General features: G+C 39.5%; 1 protein-coding gene across 2 annotated transcripts in view; it reads right to left on the bottom strand.

Moving 5' to 3' along the window:
• Positions 1 to 23,542, bottom strand: part of PPP2R2B (protein phosphatase 2 regulatory subunit Bbeta) — a 468,277-nt gene that overhangs the window by 274,647 nt on the left and 170,088 nt on the right. Inside the window, exon 3 of one of the 2 annotated variants that reach the window (XM_044661804.1) lies at positions 16,677 to 16,865. The exons of the other annotated variant lie outside the window; for it this stretch is intronic. Within the exon in view, the coding sequence (XP_044517739.1) occupies positions 16,677 to 16,865 (189 nt within the window). The remainder of the gene's footprint in view (positions 1 to 16,676; positions 16,866 to 23,542) is intronic. 2 annotated transcript variants of the gene reach the window in all.

The raw sequence follows: 23,542 nt of genomic DNA, 5'->3' as shown, positions 1-23,542 counted from the left end.
CATTCCCCAATCGATGAACACCCCCTCATTTTCCAATTTTTTGCCACCACAAAAAGTGTGGCTATAAATATTTTTGTACAAACATTTTTCATTATTTCTTTGGGGTACAAACCCAGAAGTGGTACAGTCAGTCATCTCTTTTAAAGTCAAAAGGTCTTCTTTCTCCAACATCAGTTGATTATTCACACTCTAACCACCCAAACCATATGTGAGAATCTGAAAGTGATCTTGGCCAGGGAAGGCTACAACAATCACCATCCACTTTTCAACAGTTGATTAGAGTTCTATATTTGATGGTCGACCAAAAGGTAATAGAGAAGCAAATGGTGTGAGAGAATTTTAGGCTGCAACAAATTAAACCCAAGGAATTATGTACAGGAAGCATTGTAAAAGATATAACTGAAGAATATATGAGCAAAAAAGAATATGACTGATCATGTGGTAAAAAGAACAAAGAATAACCAATGGGTAGCCTGCATGTTCTACTGGAATCCTACTAATGCTAAAAGAACACGAATAAGTTCTCTCAAATTTTGGAGGGACCCTTGTGGTGAACTTATGAGAAGGCATAAGAAAGGCTTGCACAGGATGGGTTGAAACCCCCCCAAATTAGAAGGGATACTCATAGGAGTGAGAATACAGAATCACTGGAATTCTGGAGAATACTAACGTTCTAATCAATTTGTGTTCAGTATCTCTCCTGCGCACAACAACATGATTCGATAGCAAATCAATAATGTCAGGTGAATGACTATTCATTCATCTGTGCCTTCACTGAAGTTGTAGTCCCTTTTCCAAAATAATTAAGAGCCACACAAAACTCCTCTGTTTAATCACTGGCTTACATATTTAAGAGCACTTACCATTAACCCCTGACTCCAACCTTACTAGGAGGCCATACAGTCCCAGGGGAAAAAAGATGCAATATCATCGACATAAGCCCAAGAGCTCATATTAAGCATACTTCCAAAGTCAGATCTTCATTAAGTAGTCATTAACCATCTCTGTCTAAAGATGATGTTAAAGACTATGAGATATAAATACAGTGACTGACATCTGGGTTCTCACCATCTTATCATCGAATGATGATGAATAATGCCAGACAATAAAGAAGTTCCCATTTCTGAGGTGGAAACAATACGTGCTACAGGAATTCTGAGAAAAGGCTTGAGAATGGGATGGGGGTTGGGAATGAGTCTTGAAGGATATGGATAAGTGGAGAAGAAGAGGGAGGAGAATATTCCAACTAGGAGAAAACATCATGAGGCCTTCCCTGATCTTATCTCTACCCTAGTTAACTTCTTGAATCTCCCCTTCCTTCCCATCCACAATTATTTCACATTTATTCAGACAAGTATGTGATCTCCTTTAAAGAATGGAAATTCCATATGGAGTTGACTTTGTCTTTATATCTCTATTCCCTAGCAGAGCTCCTGACATGTTGTAAAAGCTTAATAAATGCTTGTTGAATAAAGGGAAGGAGAAAGGAATAAGCATTTATTAAGCACCTGCTATATGCCAGACAATGATGCTAAGAACTTTTATGTATATTATCTTATTTCATCAATATAGCAAATCCCAAGGCAGGTACTATTATTAGCATATCCATTTTACAATTGAGGAAATTAAGGCAAATAGTGGTTAAATGGCTGATTAAATACACATAGGATAGACTGAAATAAAAAGTTTACATAGGGTAGAGGTTCTTAATCTGGTGTCTATGACCTTGTTTTTAAAAATTATATATAGGTATTAAAAAACAAGATATGTATAGTATATACACAGTAGATAGATAGATAGATAGATAGATAGATAGATAGATAGATAGATAGATAGATAGATAGATAGATATCCATGTCAATCTTGGTGGTTTCCTTTGTAACTCTACATAATGGTGAGAGGAAAGAGGAAAAAAAAGAATTTGAACAGATTTTTGGACAGATAATCTGAGAGTTTGTTTCTTTTGGATAAGCATATTTATAATAATTTACTATGTATTTATAAAAAATCATATAATGTGTCATTATGTTATATATCATATTATATATAAAAATAAACGATAGCAAAAAAAATTACTCCAAGAAGGGGCCCAATGGCTTTACAGACTGCCAGAGTTCAGGATACTTCAAAAAAAGTTATGAACCTCTGACATAGAAGAGTAATAGGAAATGAGATTGGACAGATAGGAAGATTATATTGTTTATAAGTGCAACAAAGAAACAAACGTTCACAAACTACACAATCACAGTGGTTAGATTGATCTTTTTAGGGGTTCTTTCAATATGGGAGGGGGGGCACATTTATTTGCTTTTTGCAGAACACTCTAGAGTCTAGATCAAAGTCATCAGCCCTGGATGCAATATAACACAAGTGACTCAAAGGCCGCCTTGCTTGCCAGGCAACTAGAGGGGAAAGAAAAAATCTGGCCCTTAAGCTATGGGCTCCAATCCAAGACTCAGACTTGCAGGAAAAATTCTGATCAAAAAATTTCCATCTCAAATTGTGCTGAGAAAGCTTAAGGATGGGATGAGCATCTTGGCAGACAGAAACCTTGGGACCATAACCAAGCAGTTTCAGGCTATTTTTGCATCTCTAATTTTTACAGTGTCTTGAGGTCCTGTCACAGGAACAGCATGGTCTCTAATATATGCTTTTTGATCTGGGAACCTTTAAGGGAACAAAGTTTGTATAATCAACATACCTTCCTCAAAAGCAAGACACTGACCAAAAAAAAATTTTTTTTCCCCTTATCTTGTTCAGAACCTAAAGGATTTTTGGCCTCAGCCTACAGACATGCCCTGCTGCACATTAGTTACTCCTTGGAAATGTGGTATTTTTAGCCATTGCTTTAACTCTTCCAGTATGCGTTGTCTCTGTGGCAAGAATGAGAGATTTGCTGTTTTCATCTTTCATCAAACATGCTACTAAGCTGGGATTTGGTAGGTGAGTGGTACAGAAGAATAATAAAAGTCAAGTTTTTTAGGTCAAATGGATCAAATATTGATCAATATACCCAAATTTTGCTGGGTCAGAATCACCCTCAAACACATATAGTAAAAACCTATAATTTACTAGAAAGTAAAATTCTACTGCCCTGAAGGAGTTAATGCTATATCCCCAAATGACCAATTTATAACCCAAGAGAATCTGCCTCATTTAATTACAATAATGCATCTAAAACTATAGGGGGATGAGCTAAGTCAACTATTCTGGGGAAGTTGACTGCTCACCCACTTGAGGTAAATTAACATTTCTGGGCCACCAGCTTCCATGTATTTATTTACAAGTGGTGTCCTGGGACCATTGGAGAATCAATTTATTTAACATGGGTAAGCAAATTTGAATCCTGGGGACAAATTACTCATCCATGTACTTATTAGGAGATGCCAACTCAAAAGTGGTCTTGGATCTTCCCTTAGTTCTGTTTTGAAGGGCAAAGAAATGTGGGGACAAAAGCATCAAAAAAGAAAGTAGTGGTTTTTTCCACATTTCTTTATATCATTAGCCTGTACAATTCTCCTAAGCTGAATCTACCTATCCTTAGATTTATAAGAGAATGATGCATATTAATTAAGTCAGGTAAATTCTGTGCAAGGAAAAAGTCTTTCAATCCAGGATTGCCTTCTTATCAATAATCATTATTAGCAAGAATTTATTAAGCTCTTACTATTTGCTGAGCACTAAGCTAGGTGCTAGGAATACAAAAAGAAAGTAAAAATAAGAACTCTTGACCCAAATGAGTATATATTCCATTGGTAACATTTATACCATTAAGTGAAAGGTGAGATAATTTTTGAGGAGCAGGATATTACTGCCAACCACTGGTATTGGAAATGTCTTCCAATAGGAGATGACAATGCAGTGGAGCTTTACAGGAAGCTAAGGATTTTGATAAGTGAAAGAGAGAAGAGAGAACATTTGTAAGCATGCCAGAGAGCCTCAGCTACAAATAAAAATGTAGGAAATGTGTCCCAGGGCAGCTCTTTTACATGTAAACATCTATGATGGAAAATCATAAGAATACATGGAGAACTCCTAGGTCTATACCCCAAAGAGATAATAAAAAAGGGGAAAGGACTTACTTGGACAAAAATATTCATAGCAGTTCTTTTTGTGATGGCAAAGAATTGGAAATTGCAGAGATATCACCATTTGGGGAATGGCTGAACAAATTGTGATATATGTTGGTGATGGAATACTATTGAGCTATAAGAAAAGATGGTTTCAGAAAAAAATGGAAAAATCTACAAGAACTGATGCAGAGTAAAATAAGCAGAGCTAGGAGAACATTCTACACAGTAACAGCAATATTGTACGATGATCAGCTGTGAGATCTTGACTACTCTCAGCAATGCAATGATCTGAGACAATCCTGAAAGACTTTATTTTGGGGAATGCTATCCACCTCCAGAGCAAGAACTGTTGGAGTCTTCTTCCACATCAGTGTATTTATGGTTTTATTTGGGGGTTTTGGTTATGTATGACCAATGTGGAATTGTATTTTGCATGACAATTAAAAAAATTAAAAAGAAAAAGATGAGAAAGACTCACAGAATGTCAGAAGGCTTTCCTTTGGCAAATTAATGGAAAGACATGTACAAGAAGATAAATAGGCATAGATGAGATATGATTTTCATTATTAAAAGAATAATTAATAATACATAAACATATATTATAACTACATATAATATATAAATAAAAATAAATAACATAAAATAAATATCTAGTCGTAGTAATAATAATATAATAAAGAATAATTAAGAGAATAAAAAAATAAAAGGGCAGCTGGGTGGCTCAGTGGATTGAGAGCCAGGCTTAGAGTTGGGAGGTCCTGGGTTCAAGTCTGACCTTAGACACTTTCTAGCAGTGTGACCCTGGGCACTTAACCCCCATTGTCTACCCTTACCACTCTGCTGCCTTGGATATACACAGTACTGATTCTAAGATAGAAGATAAGGGTTTAAAAAAAAAAAAAAAGGAAATTGAGATCAAATATGCAAAAACAAAAGAATACATGGAGAATGATCTGCCAGTCATAAAAAGTTATTATAAGCTTAGTCTGCCTGTTGTCAATTCATTTGGATCTCTCTTATATACTATTATATATAGTTAGTTGTACAAGATAAGCAAATGTCTTATCTCCTCTATGGGCAAAACATTCCATATTTGCTAGCGAGACCAGCCCTGTCAATTGACACAAATTTTAAAAAATTATTTCACTATAACTTCTATCTATACAAATATACTTTAAATATAAATATTTGTAAGTAGATATTATAATTTTACTTTAGAATAAAATTCTCATCCTATTATCTCTATTTCTTCACCTTATGGATTTTAAGTGCATGTATACGTACATATATGTTTTATGTGTGTGGGGGGATATGTGTGTATATGTGTATATACTGTGTCAGCTTAGTCCCAGGAAGTATTCTTAAATTCTAGTACTTCACTTAGGCCAAGTAGAACGTCTTGCAAATGAGAAGATACCTTACAATGTTTATTATATTAAAAATCACAGAAAAGCCCCCCAAAAGGTTCAAAACCTGATGCCAAACTAGATTACCATCAAATAAGCACCCCAGATTTTGGAGTGGTTTAAAATGAAGCTACATCCCTACTGAATTAAGAGTTGGGAATATATATGTTCACAATTTCTGATAGAACATTGGAACCCATGGCCACCTCTTAGCTCCAGCAATGTTCATCTAATGTCATGTTACCAGCCATTGCTTCCAGGCCAATGGAGCTTGTACACAGGCTCCTTCCCCTCTTCTAATATGGCCCCTCTCATCTCTGCCTAACACCTGCCCTTCTCTCATGGTCAAGACCAAGTTCTACCTCCTCTGGGATGCATCTATCATCAATTCAAGTTGTTGTGATCTCTCCTTGGAGAGGCACCTTAGTGAAAAGAACACTAGACTTGGAGATGGGAGACCCTGGTTTCCAATACCAGGTTCAACACTTACTTAACTGTATAACCATGAGCAAAGCAAGCTCTCTGATCTTTGGTTCATCATCTGGGCAATGGGAATAAGATGAAACACCCCTATTTGGCAGGGTAAGCCTTAGATATAAGATAATGTATATAAAGCACTGATAAACCTTAGAGGGTTTATTCTTACTTTCTTTGAATTCCTACTCATTTCATTACTTGGCAGTTACCACAGAGCTTTAATTTTTAGGAGAAGGAGGAAACCAGACCCATGTTCTTATTAGTATAGGGAATTCCAAGGAGGAAACACAATACAGAAAGAGCAGCAACTCTGCTATCTCTAGTCTTCCCCCTTTCCCCCCTAAAAGCCTTAGTATTGGTTCTAAGGTAAGGAAGAGGGCGATAAGGGCTTAGAATGGGGTTACTTACCTAGAGTCACACAGCTAGGAAGTGTCTGAGGCCAAATTTAAACCCAGGGTCTCTTATTTCCAGGCCTGACTCTCTATACATTCAGCCACCCAGCTGTCCCCTTGCCTCTAGTCTTAGAAGATATCCTTAACCTTTAGGTATATTAGACCTCTTCCCCCTGGCAGTCATCTTGTGAAGCTATGGATCCCTTTCATAGAATATTTTTAAATAATTGAAAGAGACAGGAGGCAGCTGGGTGGCTCAGTGGATAGAGAGTCAGGCCTAGAGATAGGAGGTCCTGGATTCAAATCTGACCTCAGACACTTTGTAGCTGTGTGACCCTGGGCAAGTCACTTGACCCCCATTGCCTACCCTTACCATTCTTCTGCCTTGGAGCCAATACACAATATTGACTCCAAGACGGAAGGTAAGGGCTTAAAAAAAAATACTAAAAAAAAAATTTATGCATTCAAACTTACAGAGTCCCCAAAATTTATCCACAGATCCCTTAGGGATGAGGGGAAGATCCATTAATCCCATGTTAAGAACATTGTTTTAGAGAGTCATCTAGGGAAGTGGTGTCAAACTCAAAATGAAACTAGGGCCCCTAAACTATACATAAGGATCCCTCTGGGTTGCATATTGACTTAGAAAACCATATATTAACATTATCTATGTTTTATTATATTTCATTTATTTTGTTAAATATTTCCCAGTTGTATTTTAATTTGGTTCAGACTGCAATTAGGAATGCTACACTAGCAGAGATGCCTCTTATCTCAGGTAAAAAAAAGTTAAGCAACTCTTCCATGTCATATGGTCCATATATGTCAGTCACAGGATTTGAACCTAGATCCTCTTGCCTCTCTATTCCCTATAACACTGTGTCTTGCTTATCATGTCCTGCCTTGTACTATAATCTTTTTATGGACCTATGTTCTGTCTCTCTAAACAGATGGTATGCTTGTTGAAGCCAGGGACCATGGCTCATGCCTCCCTGAACCCATTGAAGAACTTTCCATAATGTCTTCCATAATTTATTGACTCATCCCTCTTTCTGGGATTATAATGATAAACAATTGGTCCTGAGTGACTGCTGCATGTATTGTGCTGGGGGGCAGGGAGAGGGGGTCATGTTAAGCCCACGGTGATAATTAGTAAAGCAGAATGTATTATCACAAGGGAGACCTTCTAAGGTATCAATTCAAAGCCAGTAATTGAGAGCTCAGCCTCTGTGGTAGGTAGCTAGTATTCCCTCTTTAGGCCAGCAGCACCAGCAAAACACTCGCTGTTCACCAGATGGCTATTTGTCCCACCTTTGCCTGCATGTCTGATTCTCTCCAACTCAGGAGATTCCCTTTAGTCCCTGCAGCAAGGCAGCTCCTGCCAACAACTCCACCAAATGTCTCCTTTCAGTGTCCTGGGCTGCCACCCGACAGTCTAGTTGCAGAGCTAAGCCAAGACCAGTTGCAGAAAGCTTTGGCAACCATCTCTTCTCAGTCCCTCTCTTCAAATAATATTTATGAGCAAGATATACTGCTAGCTGATGGGAATACAAAGATGAAAAATGATACCGTCCCTACCCTCAAAAAGTTTGTGTTTTAAAAAGAAGAAACTGAGATATACACAGATAAATATAAGCAAAGAGGTGAGATTGAGACAAAATGTTATAAGAAAATGTAAAGAGGGAGGGGGGAGAAGGGGAGAAAGGGAAGGAAAAGAGAGGGGAGAGAGAGAAAGGGAAGAGAGAAGGAGAGAGGGAGAGAACATCAGAGAAGGCATTTTAAGAATGGTTTAACGCTACCCACATTCAGAGGAAGGACTGCAGGAGAGGAAACATATAAGAAAAACAACCGCTTGAACGCATGGGTTGAGGCGGACATGATTGGGGATGTGGACTCGAAACTACCACACCAATGCAACTACCAACAATTTGGAAACAGGTCTTGATCAATGACACATGACAAAACTAGTGGAAATGTGCATCAGCCATGGGTGGGGGGAGTGTGGGGGGGTGAAGGGGAAAGTAGGAGCATGAATCATGTAACCATGTTAAAAATGAATATTAATAAATGTTTAAAAAAAAAAAAGAATGGTTTAACATCTGAGCCGAGCCTAAGTAGAAGAGAAGGATTGACAGGTTGGGGTGAAAAGGGAGTACATTCCAGGCAGAGGAAATAGCTACCCTTGATTAGTCATTGACTCCTGTGGCTTCAGGTCCTACATAGAAGGGTCTTTAAAATAGAAATCCCAACCAGTGTCAGAGTTACTGTCACTATCCCCTTTAGATTAGGTCAGAATCTATCACAACAAAAACAACACTACTTTTTTAAAAAAGAATCCTATTTTAGTCAAATGTTTACCAGGTGGCATTCTTTTTTTTTTTTTTTAAACCCTTACCTTCTGTCTAGGAGTCAATACTATGCATTGGCTGCAAGGCAGAAGAGTGGTAAGGGCTAGGCAATGGGGATTAAGTGACTTGCCCAGGGTCACACAACTGGGAAGTGTCTAAGGCCAGATTTGAACCTAGGAACTCCCGTCTCTAGGCCTGGCTCTCAATCCACTGAGCTGCCCAGCTGCCCTGACCAGGTTTAATTCTTGTGAAATCGGCAGCATAATGGCTAGAATGCTAGGCTTGTAGTCAGGAAGACATATTTGAATCTCACCTCAGTTTTCTCATCTAGAAAATGGAGGTAATATAGTGCCTACTTCACAGGATTTTTGTGGGACTCAAAAAAACTAATGAATGTAAAGTGTCAGTAAAGCACTTCAAAATATAATATGAATGTAAAAGAATTTTTATGTGAATTTCTTCTCCTCATTCCCCTTGGAAAAGTATGAGGTCTTTAGAGTGTCTTCAATTTCAGATATTTAGAAAAAAAAAGGTATTTACATACCTCACAGTGGAATCAAACAACATTCCTTGAACTGATGAATATTCCTATCCTAGTAATAATAAAAGGCTAAAAGCTGACATCCACAAACTGCAGTTATTTATATTATCTTATTTGACTCTTATAATAAGCCTGCTAAAGTAAGTTCTCCAGGTATCAGTATCTCAGTTTATATTATAGAGGAGAAAATGGAATGTAGAAAGTATATAATCACTTGCCAGTAGTCCTATAGCTTGTAAGTAGAAAAAGTAGGAATCATATTCAAGTCTTCATGCCCTTACATTAGATTATCTCTTATCACCAAACCTCACTGCCCTTCTTCATATCACAGTCCTTTTAGGGGAGCCTCAAAAGCTTTTCCTCAATGTCAGAGTCCTCAAAAGTCTTTGAAGACAGATAGGTACTCAGAATTTGTCCCAGTTTTAAAGAGGAAGAAAGTAAAACTAGAAATCAACAGAGAGGATTCATGATGAAAAATTCCACCTCCAGAGAAAATAACTGTTGGAGTCTGAAAGCAGACCACAACATACTATATTTTTTTCTTCATTTTTTTGTTTGAGATCTCTTCCATGAACGGATTAAAACATAAAGATGTCTTCCATAATTGCAGAGGTAAAATCTTTTAACAGATTGCTTATTGACTCAGAGAGTGGCAAGGGGAGGAAGGGAAGGAGGGAGAGAATTTGGAATTAAAAAATTAAAAAATAAATGAATATTTAGAATTTATTTTACATGAAATTGAGGAATAAAATATTTTTCAAAAAAGAAAAGAAATTGAAAGGTTAACAGTAACTTTTTTGATATAGTCAAAACAAATAAGTCTTTTACCTTAGGGCCATTCTGCATAGCCTTAAAGGATAAAGTGGCTTATTTAGAGTTCTTGTAGAATACTATTTTCTTCAAAGTCCCACCAAAGTTAATACCAGAAACCAAGGAGGATAATTCAATCTTTCAATCCATTAGGACTGCCAAATTGAAATTACCTCCTCTCTTTTTCCCCCATCATATTGCCATTTCCTTTCATTCATCCTTTCACTCACAGGCCATTTATAAAGCACCTACTTTGTGCAAAGCACTATGCTAGATGCTAGCAGAAATACAAGACTATGTAGTTAAGGTACGGACCCTGTCCTCTTGGGCTGAGGATCCCAGAACTAAACCTTCAACTATCCTGATGAAGAGACAACGAGAACACTCCAGGTTTATACATACTAATCAAGATTCATTGGAACATAAATGGTAACACTTTTATATTGGGTATTCAAGACAACTTCCTGGTCTGAAGCTCAACCCAGATATAATAAAGACCTTACAGACATCATACCTACACACATAACCATTACTGGCTGACCTTGCACCTCTATTGTCTATCCCAGTTCTCCTAGATTTCACTACTTTTAGTTTTTTTATCCTCCATCTTCTCATATAGCTTTTTCATTCTCCTTGATTCCTAGGGTATACCTCTCTTTTTTTGCAACATCTAGGAGATCAAAGATATTAAAGCCCTTATTCCACCTGGCATACAATCTCAGAAACTCCAAATGACCCCTGACACCTCTCCATTTCCCAAAAACTATTTTCTAAAGAGAAATCTTGCCATAGTGATTAAATGAATACGGACACCACACTTGGATTACCTTATCTTAGCTAGCCTCAGCTGTGGCATATGCCAACCTGAACTCTTCCTACCTGGGCTAAAACCTAATCATCTTTAAGGTTCTTGCAGTTTCTGAGCCCTATGACCTTCCTGGCCTAAAAGAAGGGAATTTAGTCCTTTGAGAGTGAAAAGCTAAATGAACTAGATTCTACCCTTCTGAGAGGGAAAGTGGGCTAGCCTGGCATAAAACATTGCTGGAATTCCAGCATGTTTGCATGCAAAGGGCAATTCTATGTTTCCCAACTAATTCAGCCACATCTCTGTCCACACTACAAATGTAATGAAAACTTCCTCCCCATTCCCTCTGGCAACAATTGAGCATGGGAACCTAGAATGTGGGGAAAATTAGAGGTAGGGGATTAGAAGGATGGACAGATATTCTCTCCTCTCCAGTATCCAGGAGACCATTGCATTTGTTGCCATGGGCTTACAAGGAAGAGTCTAGCTATATAGACACCAGTAACTTTCCTGCTAAATTCCATCAGCTTGAGAGCAGCTGGGTGGCTCAGTGGATTGACAGCCAGGCCTAGAAATAGGAGGTCCTAGGTTCAAATCTGGCCTCAGAGGCTTCTAGCGGTGTGACTCTGGGCAAGTCACTTAACCCTCATTGCCCTTACCACTCTTTCTGCCTTGGAACATATACACAGTATTGATTCTAAGATAGAAGGTAAGAACTTTAAAAATAAATAAATTCCATCAGCTTTCCTTTGGCACAATATCCCAGCTCTCTTACCAGAAGCCAAGGTGCTAAGGGAAAGCTAGCTAAGGACTTTTCATTTGAAAAAGTTGCTGGGAACCCAAAAAGTACATAGGAGAGCTAGATAGCTTTGACTTGCACTAGCCTTTGTTTTTCAACCACTCTTTGTAGCCATCAAAATGTGTCCAGGGGATAAACCAAAAGCCTTCATTTTTTCCCCCTTGGTTTCTCAGCAGCTCTTCCTCACCGCTGCGATTCTCTAAGTCTAGCTCAATACCCAACTGGAGTTTCATCTACTCTTCAAATGCCAAAGTCCAAGAAACTCAGTCATTAGGCAAGCACTTTTCATTGAGCAGTAGAAACATTTTGACAGGCCTGTCTTAATATTATTCACCTCAGGTTCATTGGCACATTTCTGACCGGCACTCTTAAAAGGGCTTGGGAAAGCCACTGGGGACTAGCAGGATAATAATGAATACCTACTAGTGATTTTCAATGCACTCTGGTCATTACGTTTAGGAGCAAAACATTTCCCAGCTCCAGAAAGGTCATTTACAATAGCAAAAGGGGGCTTCTTCCCACCTCCCATTCCTGAGCACAGAGGAGATCAAACGTTCATCCATATGCATTTGAAATATTATTCTGATCTGGAATTTGCATACAAATATCAAAATAACTTATGGAGCAACAATGAATCCCTTCCTTCAGATACTTCTGTCTTCTTTTATTTAAGTCTTCCCAGAATCCTCATTTCAAAACCAATTTCATGGACTTGCCTAGTGTTATCAATCTCTCCTTTCTCTTCACCAAAGGTCCACTGTTCCTACTCCCTAAAATGGCAGCTATTAGGGATTGAGGTGGGGGTAAGCTTCCTCTGTAGTATTTTTTATGTTGTGTGTGTATATTTAACATTTCCCAGAAATCATATTCTTAGATCTGGAAGAGGTTATCTAGTACAACACTCACCACCTGCCTCCTTCTAATCAATGAGATATTTGGAAAAACAGTGACAATACCTCTCCTGCTCCTCACCACACCCTACCCCACAGGGAGACTGTTCTAGAAGCACACACTGAATGCTCAGGAATTCAATCCACTAAGGGTAATGTGTACAGAGAGAAGAGGCTGCTCAGGTTCCAGCACTGAGGAAGCAGATTTAAGCCAAATCTCCTAAAATCCCTGCCTCACAAGGAATAGAGGGGAGAAGGGAATAAAAGCCAGGAAGGAACTATGGACATGGTGTGGGTAACCAGGGAGATGATGTTCTCGCTTCTAATGGCAACCCAAGAAATTTGCATGAAACTAAGATGATAAAAGCCAACATTTATAGAGCACTTATATAGCACTGTTCTACATAAATATATATGTAAAATGTATAAATATATAATTATAGCCTGTGCTAAGCACTTTACAATTATTACCTCATTTGCTTCTTACAACTATCCTGGAAGATAGGCACAATTAGTATCCCCATTTTCTGGATAAGGAAATTGAGGCAGAGATTACATGGTCATATAGCTAATAAGTGGTTGAGTCTAGATTTGAACTCGGGCCTTCCTGACTCCAGGGTTAGCTCTTTTCCCAAAGATATATGGCCCACAGCAGTGATTTAGGCCAATTCAGACATTAAGATTGTCCTGGCAGCATAGTCTAGTGCCTGAGGTCTTCCTAAACCCAAACCTAGGAGAGAATTCATCGTGCCTCCTAGCCTCGTTTAGAGAAGCTCTTAAAAATAAAACCCATGGCTCCTTGCCCTCTTTGTGCAGTCTTTCCATGTGTTCATTCTAATTCACTTAAAAAAAAATAAAAACACCCTTACCTTCCATCTTAGAATCAATACTGTGTATGGTTCTAAGGCAGAAGAGCTGTAAGGGCTAGACAATGGGGGGTCACAGTTAGGAAGTGTCTGAAGGCAGATCTAGTACACTTTCCCATAACTCTCTCTTAGGAGCCTTGGGGGGGGGGCAGAAAATCCCTTCAAAGTTACCCCCAAAGGGCATTCAAGCACAGATGAAAACAGGAACTTCACAAAATGAATGACAACAACAATAAGAATAGTATATGAATGGATGAATGGATGAATAAGTAATAGAGGCACCTTGGTATAAAGGATAGCAAGCCAGCCTCAGAGACAGAAGACCTGGCTTACAGTCCACTTCAGACACACAGTGACAAGAGGACTTAAGAACAAGCCTTTTAACCTCTCGCTGCCCCAGGCAATCCCCTAACAGTGAAAATTGTTGAGCGGGTCCAGATCTACTTTGATGAAGAGAGTTTCTACACCAAAGACACCAAAGAAATCCTAAGTCCAGACCAAAGAAAAGAAAAAAAGATGAAGAAAATGGCTGTAAATTGTTCTCTCCTCAGGTATATGTGTGAGTGAAGCAAGCAAAGGTACCAGAACACTTAGGAAAGAGAAGAAAGGGATCCATTAGAAATATACCAAAGCACTAACAAAACTAAAGAAAGGACACCAAGATATGAAATACCTTTAACAAGCATACACATTAGGAATTCATTTCTCCAGCCTAAAAAAAATAACACTCAAGCACCTAAGGTAAAACTGGCCTATAGCAGTTTTCCAGTTCTCCATAGAAAGAACTTGCCTGCAGCTACCACTTAGAATGCAAATTGAGCTTAGAGTCCTTCACACTAACTACCCAGCAAAAGCCTTTCAGCTTTAAATAGAATACTGCAGTGTGGAATGATCAGAGCTGAGGGCAGAGCTACATAAGACTCTGAGAGCTGAGAGGACCTTAGAGATCATCCAGGGCAGAGGTAACAGCAAATGAGAATTTTTTTAAATTGTCAAGAGATCTGAGCAGTTGGAAAGGAAAGAAACCAGTGAAAGAAACCCAAAGGGGAGCACAAAGAGAAGTAAGGCCTTAGAATCAGAGCAAACAGAGCTGTTTCAATTGAGTGGTAAAAATGGTTTTAAAAAGTAAACAGAGAAAAGTTGATGGGGCTTTTTGAGTGTCCCCTAAAGGTGTCCAAGCAGAAAAAGAAGCAATTCTTCTTCCTCTCACTAGCTGTGTTAACTAAAAAATTTTCAATGATGGGCCAAGAGAAAAATGATGTAGCATATTCTATCCCAAGTTCATTATTTTTCCCCCTAATATTTGAATTCCATTTTATCTTTCGATCCCTTTTTCTCTTATGTCTCACAGTAAGGTAAGATCAGTGATGAAGCCAATCAGATATAATTATTTTAATACAGATCCAATCCAACAAATATTTGTTAAGCATTATGTGCAAGGCACTGGTCCTGGGGTTCAAAGAAAAGACAGAACAAATAAGCAAAAATACCTGTCCTCAGGAGTCTGCCTTTTTCCATCAAGGTAAGGCAACATTTTCAGAGACAGACAAGTAAAAGATAATTTGAGGAAGAAGAGAGCCAAAGGAGCCTGAGGATCAAGTAAGGTGGTGTCTGTGTTGAGCTTTGAAGAAAATAATGATTCTCTTGCAGAGATGAGGAGAGAGTGCATTCCAGGCATGAAGCACTGCCAGTGCAAAGACCAGAAGGCATGATAGTATATACCAAGTTTGCATAGCAAAAATGAGCCAGTGTAGTTAGAACATAGTAGGAAATAGGAAATGAAAGGGGGGGGGGGGGGAAGAGGGAAAGAGAGAGGGAGAGAGAAGGGAGAGAGAGAGAGAGAGAGAGAGAGAGAGAGAGAGAGAGAGAGAGAGNCTCTCTCTCTCTCTCTCTCTCTCTCTCTCTCTCTCTCTCTCTCTCTCTCTCTCTCTCTCGGACCATGAATGAACTCCCAAAGAACACAGCTTGAAAATCATAACTTTTAGGTTGAAAGGGAGCTTAATGATGATCTTCAACTCCTTCATTTTACAGATGAGAAGGAAGGAAAGGGTCCCGGAGAGTAAAAGGCTCACTCAAGATCTGGTGGCTGGTTGTGATGAAGCTGGTTCAAGAAACCAGGTTTCCTGACTCCAAGATTAATATTCTATCTCCCTTATCAAGGAACAGAAGGAGGTCTATGGAGACCCAATCCAATCATTACTCTACAGTGCCCAGTGCTGTAGGCATGCAGCAATGAAAATAGGAAAGATGATGGTGGCTCTGTGTGTGTGTGTGTGTGTGTGTGTGTGTGTGTGTATCTACATTTCTATATAGTCAGCATCCATAGGTTTTAGGGCAGAAGAATAGAAATGAAAAACAGCAATGGAAAAGTTTTGGAATTTAAGAAAACCTCCACACCAAAGAATACTGAAAATTCACCTGCCGGCTCTGCCAGCCTGCTTAGGATTTAGGTTAATCCAAGAACAAGCTGAGTGAGGAAGCAAAGACAATTTCACCTCCTGGCAAAGCTGGGCTGCTGAGCATACTTCCTTCCTGCTGGCTGTTGATTCAGCAAAAACTGCCCCTGCAGAATTCATAATCATAATTTTTTAAGGACAGCTGATTGTCTTCCTTGCCCCACGTGTCAGACTAGATAGGACTCACTACCTACATCTATGTCCCCCATGCCCCAACCACTCTATTCTTTGCATAGTCCTTGTTTGCAGAGGGCCTTTGCGTGACTGATAGCCAACCCAGGTATCCACCGGGTCTGAGAGATAAATGGTCAGGAAATGAAAGCCTGCCTTCCACAGAATCGCTAAGGCATGCACCAACATTCTGCTGCCTTTCAGAGCCTTTCACCTACCAGTCCATCTCAATTCAACCTTCGAAGCCTGATCACCTTAAGTGGGGGTGGCAACTTAAGATTCTCTGGGGTCATCTTCTATTTGGAAAATGACCCTCGAGATATGGCCCCTCTTCGGGCCTTTAACTCAAGTGCGCTCCTGGTCCACCTGCTGCTCCAAACCTGATCTCCCCAGGCAGGCCCTGGATGGTCAAAGCGGCGCAAGATCGCTGACATAGCAGAGGAGCCTGCAGGCGGAGCCCCCAGTCACACACACTCCCTTCTCCACCCCAACCCCAGAGCTGCTGGGCAGGGAGCTCTTCTCCCACGATGCTCATTACCCTCCGGTCCCCTGCACCACCAACCCCGCTTTCTAGAATGCTCGCACCCCACAAGTTCCTCTCAGCGGAGGCCCCACGGGGTTAAATGCGGCTGGTGGCATTACCTTCGGTAGCATAGCTGTGATCTCGCAGGAAACTGTTGTTGATTTTGCGGGTATCAATGTCCTCCTCCATTGACAGCAGGGTTACTTGTGTGGAAACTAAAAGCCAGCAGACAAGTATCCATGATCTCTCCCCGCCACCAGCCTCAGAGGAGAGGGGGACAGGGTAGCAGGAGGGAGCACAGCATAGTCCTTCCCGGAGAGCAGGAGGAGGATTAGGAGGAGAGCGAAGAGAAGAGAAGAATTCGAAATGTCACCTCCTACACTCGAGGTTTTCAACACTGCTGCGGCTACTACCGCCACCACTTCCTAGGGATTCGATTGCCAGAGATGCTGCAGCAGCTACTGTCGCTCTGGAAGGATGCGCTGAGCCGGGCAAGATCTGGTCCAGCCCGGGGAGGAGATGCTCGGAGTAGGCAGGAGCTCGCGTTCTGGGGAGAGATGCCCAACAGGTCCCCCCTGGTTGGCAGTGGCACCAAAGATACCCACCCCCCCGCCGCCCTTTTCGGAAAGCGTCCAGCTACAAAATGGTGTCTTTCTGGATCGGGACTCCCTCGGGTGGAGAGGTGGACTAGGATGACCGAAGCTCGCCCCAACACGCCACGCCACTCCACGCAGGGAGAGGGTCTAGGTCTCCGCTCTGGGTGGGTGGCTCTAACTGGGCGGTGATAGAAACGCCGGCTGGGGGGTTGGGAGCCGGGCTGGCCCCTGCGGCCAGGCTGGCGTGCGGGCGGGTGCACACACTCACACCCACACGCGTGCGCTTACAGCTACCGCTGCTGCTGCTGCCACTGCTGCCGCTGCCGCTGCTGCCTCCTCTGCTTTCTGCTGTAGCCACTACGGTTTCTTCGGCTGCAGCAGGAGGCGGCTGCCGGGGCGCTGTACTGGAGGCTGCAGCATTTAGAGCCCAGGCTCCTCCCCTACAGCTTGCCTCTGTCCAACCGCGTCAGCAGCCCAGGCAACTCTTCCCCCAGTGGCGATGGCAGCTCCTTCCTGCTGCAGTGGAGCTAAGCCAGGCAGCGCGCCCGCACACCACCAACACCTGGCAAAGCGGCGGCACCCGGCTCGCCAGGTTACCCAGAGCAGCAGCGGGCTTTGCCAACCTTACTCTCTCCCAAACAGCTCCTCCGGGTCTAGGCTACCGGGGATCGTGAGCTAGTACCCGAATGAGGGAACACGCCCCAATCCCCTATATCGCTGGATTTTCCAGGAGCCATATAAGCGGCTCCATCCTCAAAGGATTTTGGAGGGTGAGAGTAGGTGGAGAGATAAAGGGGAAAGATTGTTCTTTGGGTCCGTGTGAAGCCTACATCCAGGCTCCCTTTGTAGACTGTTTCTGGTGCCTCTTTGGTGCTACTCTGGTTTATTTTCCTAAATTGTCGGGGGGGGGGGGGGGGGGAAGGGGAGAAGGGACTAGGGAGTGGTAGCCCGCAGAGCCAAGGATTGCCTTAAGAGATGTAGTCAGGGCTCACTGAGGATTAGCAAGTGTGGCACCTCCCTTCCTATCTGAAGCAAAGGATATGCAATTCCAAAGGAATGACACTCCCAAGTACTAAAAGGTAGAGTGTTTGTGTCTTTCTGGGCAAATGGAAGTACCTTACAGTGAACTGCGAATCTGATGAGAAAACATTCCTATGCTCAGTCCCTGGAATTTTCTCTAACCTGCAAAATTGCTTTAGCTTTTTACTTGCTTGGTCTTTAAAGACATCACCTTCTAAGAATCATTTGAATTTCCTCTAGGCAGGGAACGCCCTTTGAAGTATACGGAAGTTGTACACCCAGTGAGATGCATTGCAATCCAGTGGGGATTCCGAGCGGCTCAATTAAAAAGACAGCCTGCTATTCCTGATGTCTTTCTTAGACCCTTCAGACTGACTTCTTTGATTGGAAAGAAAACATTTATGGCGTTTTCTTCATTTTCCTTTTGCAAATCAACCATGCATTTGAAACAAACTGTGATAATTACCTCCATCATATAGTTCTGCCCAGATATGAGGAATAAATATCATCTGAAAACAATGTGGGGGGGAAACAGTTTCACTTGTTTCTTTCTGTTTCAGGTATTCATTTCAGTGGGTGTCACCACAGGGAGAGACATCAGCAATTGTCTTGCTCAGTTAAACTCCACAAGTTTAGCTAAATGAGCCCAGGGAGACCTGCCAGTTAATTATATACATACAATGCATCAGCTAACACAATTTAGAAAGTATTTGAAGTTGGAAAAAAATGGGGAAAACAAGTTCTAAACTGACGTTGGGAATTGCCATTAGATTTTAATGAAGAATAAATGTTTCTACCAGATGGAAACTTATGCTTTTTGATTCCCCCAGAAAGAAAATGCATGTACCCTGGAGCTGAAATTTAGTAGGTTATATGAAAAACCCAATATCTTCTCTGGAAGAAGAGTCTGGAAATGTGCCCTCGAATGATTTAGGAAGGAAAGATCAGCTTCCCTGTGATTTTGCTTTATCTGCATATTATGGAATTCCAGATGACTGGAATGCTACTTAAAAATATATTTATGAAATGTCTGCTGTTTGTTTTACCAGGCCTATGATTTCATCAATGTAGGGTGTTCCTGGTAAGAGACTTCCTTTACCAATACAGAGTTGCGTCTTCTCTTTGACTTCTTGTTTAGTCATACCCCAACTTTCATAACCCATTTAGGGTTTTCTTGGCAAAGATATTGAAGTGGTTTGCCATTTCTGAGTTCTCCAGCACATTTGAAAAATTAGGAAACTTAAGCAAACATGGGTAAGTGATTTGCCAAGGGCCATACATCTAGTAAGTGTCCAAGCCACATCTGAACTCTAGTCTTTCTAACTCCAGGGCTAGCTCTTTATCCAAAAATATGTTTCACATAGGGAGTGATTTAGGCCAATTCAGACATTAAGATTGTCTCAGCAGCATAATCTGTTGGAAAAGAACTAAATTTAGAATTACAAGGCCTGAATTTTGTGAAAGCCCTGCTCAGGCTTTTGCTAATTGTCACTTAACCTCACATACATATTCAACAAGTCAGAAGTCTAGGAAAGTAGCTATATGAGATGATCCTCATATAGGTAAATAATTTTGACCTCATAGATAGTACTAAAACTTTATAGGACAAGAAAGATGACTGAACAAAGGCTTTGGAATCTTATACCTAGTTCAAAATGAAAAGCTGAGGATTAGTAGTAGTATATATTTAGAAAATACACCTTTGTGAGAAAAATCAAGACAACAAAGGGAGGATGTATGATGAGAACATATTTTGCTGAAGATCAAAAGAAGCAGAAAAAAGAAAAAGATACTATCTGATATATACTACAAACCACCCAGACAGGTGGAGGAAATAGATGAGGAGTTTTGAAACAGAGTATGAGTCTGGCATAATGGCATATAATGATGGAAACTTCAATTATCTAGATGTCTGTTAGAGATCTTTCAGAAGGAGAGTAGCTAGTAATTTTGTAACTTGCTATTGATAATTTTGTCCTTAAAAAGATAAAAAGATTTGAGTAATGAATGAAAGAACATTTATTAAGCCCTTACTACTTAACTATGTGTCAAATACTGGGATAAGTCCTGGGGATTTAAATAGAAAAATAGATTTCCTGCTTATCAAAGTCTTACATTCTAATACTGAATTAGAGTGGATTGTGAATAGGGGTTGAGAGGGTACCTTCCTTGGCAAAAAATGCTGTCTAGAAGATGACCTGGGAAAAGGGACAGAAATGTCTGTTTTGGATCTAATTGTTACTAATACAAAAGGTGCTACTTGCTATAAGTAGTGTTGCAAGGAGCCTTGGGGAGAAATGGCCATTCCATCTTAGAATCTGTGATAGAGGAGAGGAAATCTGGGCCATATTTTTTAAATTGGAGACAATAGATTTCAATGTCCAGAAAACGGCTAGGTAGAATCCCTTATATTAAAATTCTACAGGAAAAGTCAGACCAAGAATGGGAAGTTCTTTAAAATTAAATTCTATATACAAGAAAAGAAATAATTCTTAAGGAGGAAAAGAGGAGAGTTGTCTAAAGACGTCAAAGTGGCTGCATATACATATAAGTATAAAATATATAGTTTATATGTATTATATGTTAAGTATATATATATTTATATATATACTATATCATATATGCATATATTTTAAAATGGAAGCAAAAGTAGGTTCCTTTCTCATGCCATAATCAAGGAGGCTCTTGATGTTTCTATAGCTGGACTTGCAATCAGAAGGTTTGAATCTTGCCTAAAGATAGCTATTAGCTTTGTGATACTGAGAAAGTCATTTAATCTTCTATTACCTCATCTGTAACATGTGAATAGTAAAAAAAAAAAGTCCTATCTGACAGAGCTATTATGAGAATGAAATGCATATAAAGTGTTTTGTAAATCTTAAAGTGCTATATAAATGGCAACTATCATTAATATTATTAAATTTTCTCATAAAAATTTTTGCAGAGATGAAAAAGTAAGCAAGCAGGTTGATAGCTATTAACACTGCATTATCATTTTCATAGTAATAGCATCTAAGATATTTTTCCAAGTGTTGATATTCTCTTTTCTTGCAGATATTTTATGAATACATTCCTTAGTATCCTAAAATTTTGTCACCTCCAGCACAGATCTCCTCTGTGTATATGCTTGGTTCAGTCCCAGTGTTCCTCCATCCCATTGAGCTTCCTCAGTAAAATCCATTATCAGTTAAATGTTTGACCCTATCTTTATAGAAAAAAAAACAACCCACAAGAGGATAAAGTCTTACAATTGTCCAGACAATGATATTCAGTTGAATGGTAAGCCCTATCACTATAGATATCTTGGGTCTAAAATTAAATGGGAGAAAAAGGCAGGCTGGATTGCATTTAGAAAATGGCACAATGCGTTTAACAATCCCGGTTTCTCTCTGAAACAAATGTCCATCTTTTAAATACCAGTATTCTCCTAGTAATGCTACGCAGCAGCAAATTAATCCGAAGAGATTAAGAGATGAGAGTCTCAAGAATTAAAACTGTAGATCACACAAAGAACAATGGAGAAAGAAATGACAAGTATAAATAGTCTGTTAGGCATGACCAATGAAGATTTGCACACCAGAAGTATTAAAGATTAACAAAGATGTGTGAGAAAAGGAGATGGACCAGTAAAGTAATGAGAAAGAGGAGTACATCTTTTGTGGTCCTTTGTTATCCATATACTGTCCAGAGATACAGGAGAAAGGTCCTGGCCCTATGTCTTGCCTTGTGGAGAATTTATGGGGAGACATGGAACTAAAGTCACAGAAAATGAGGAGGTATAAATAGGCTGTGTTCTACACAGTTGTGGAGGTTATACCCACTAAGTGAGATAATGGATACATGAAAGAATAAAGCTGGCAAATGTTTCACAATTGACTATCCCAAAAAATTTGCATTATTAACATTTTTCTGTCACTTTCTTAAGTCCAGACAAATAAAACAAAATAACAAATCAATTCCTGATTTGTAGCATTTGTCAATTTCTAGGTATATATGTTCATAATGAAAACTTAATAATCAAGCTGACTCCAAAATACCCCTGGAATTAAGGTAAGAGAATTGAAACCTAAGATGAGTAGGGAGATAGTAAGGGAGGTTAAACTTGAACTTCAGCAGTTCAAATTTAGGAGTATTTAGAAGTACTTACCATGTTATTGAAAGAACTACTCCAAGAGATTGCGAAGTCTTTGTCAGTGATCTTGGAATGATGATGGAAAATGGGAGAGGTGCCTGAGTCCTAGGAAAGAAAAACTTTATCCTGATTTCCAAAAAAAGAGAAAAAAATTTAAACTAAATTCCAATAAGGTAATAAGATTGACTTCTACTCCTGGCAAAATTTTAGAAGTGTTTGTTAAGAAGGATGATTAATGGACATCTAGAGAAGGATGATTAATGAACATCTAGAAAAGGATTATCACAAAGGGCCAATACAATTTCATTGAGATTAGGTCAAACCACAATAACCTCATTTTCATCAATGTGCTTTTAGATTGGTGGACACAAAGAAAATTTTAGATATAGTTTATCTAGACAAGATGAAGACATGTGAAGTAGGCACTATAGTGCAGGTATTTGTGCTATAAGAAATCATGAGCAGGATGCTTTCAGAAAAACTTGGAAAGACAATTTATTTATGCAAAGTGAAGTTAGTAGAACCAGGAGAACATTATACGCAATAATAGGAATATTTTACAATAATCATTTGTGAATGACTTAGCTCTTCTCAGCTACACAATGATGTAACACAATTCCAAAGGACTTATGATGAAAAATGCTATGCACCTTCAGAGAAACAATTGATGGGGACTGAATGCAGATCAAAACATACTTTTCTTTATGTTTTACTTTATTTTTTTTTTGTAGGACTTGTGTTTTCTTTCACAACATGACTAATATGGTTTGCATGACACATATATAACCTATATCAAATTGCTTGCTATCTTAGAAAGGGGAGGGAGGAAAAATTTGTAACTCAAGAAATCAGTTAAATAAATGCTGAAAATTGTTTTAAATGTAATTGGAAATTAATAAATATTTCTATGTTGGATAGGAAAGAGGTCTCTAGTCGAGCACACTGTGAATCTGTACTTAGTCTTATGCTTTTTTACATTTTCTTATAAATCACTTGGATAGAGACTCAGTTGAATTATCAAAGCTGCAGATGACACTAGAAATATGGAAAGCTAGAAAGGATAGCTAACACATTGGATAATAGAATCAGAAAAAGAAAAGGTTCTAAGAATCTAGAAAGTGAAACTAAATCTAATGAGATGCAAGTTGAGGATAAATGTAAAATTTCATTCTCAGGTTCAAAAATCAACTTTACAAATACAAAATGGGAGAGGGATGACTAGCTAGTCATTCATCTG

The sequence above is a fragment of the Gracilinanus agilis genome, chromosome 2 (assembly GCF_016433145.1).
Source record: "Gracilinanus agilis isolate LMUSP501 chromosome 2, AgileGrace, whole genome shotgun sequence".
NCBI lineage: Eukaryota > Metazoa > Chordata > Mammalia > Didelphimorphia > Didelphidae > Gracilinanus > Gracilinanus agilis.
This window is presented reverse-complemented; position numbering and strand designations above follow the sequence as displayed.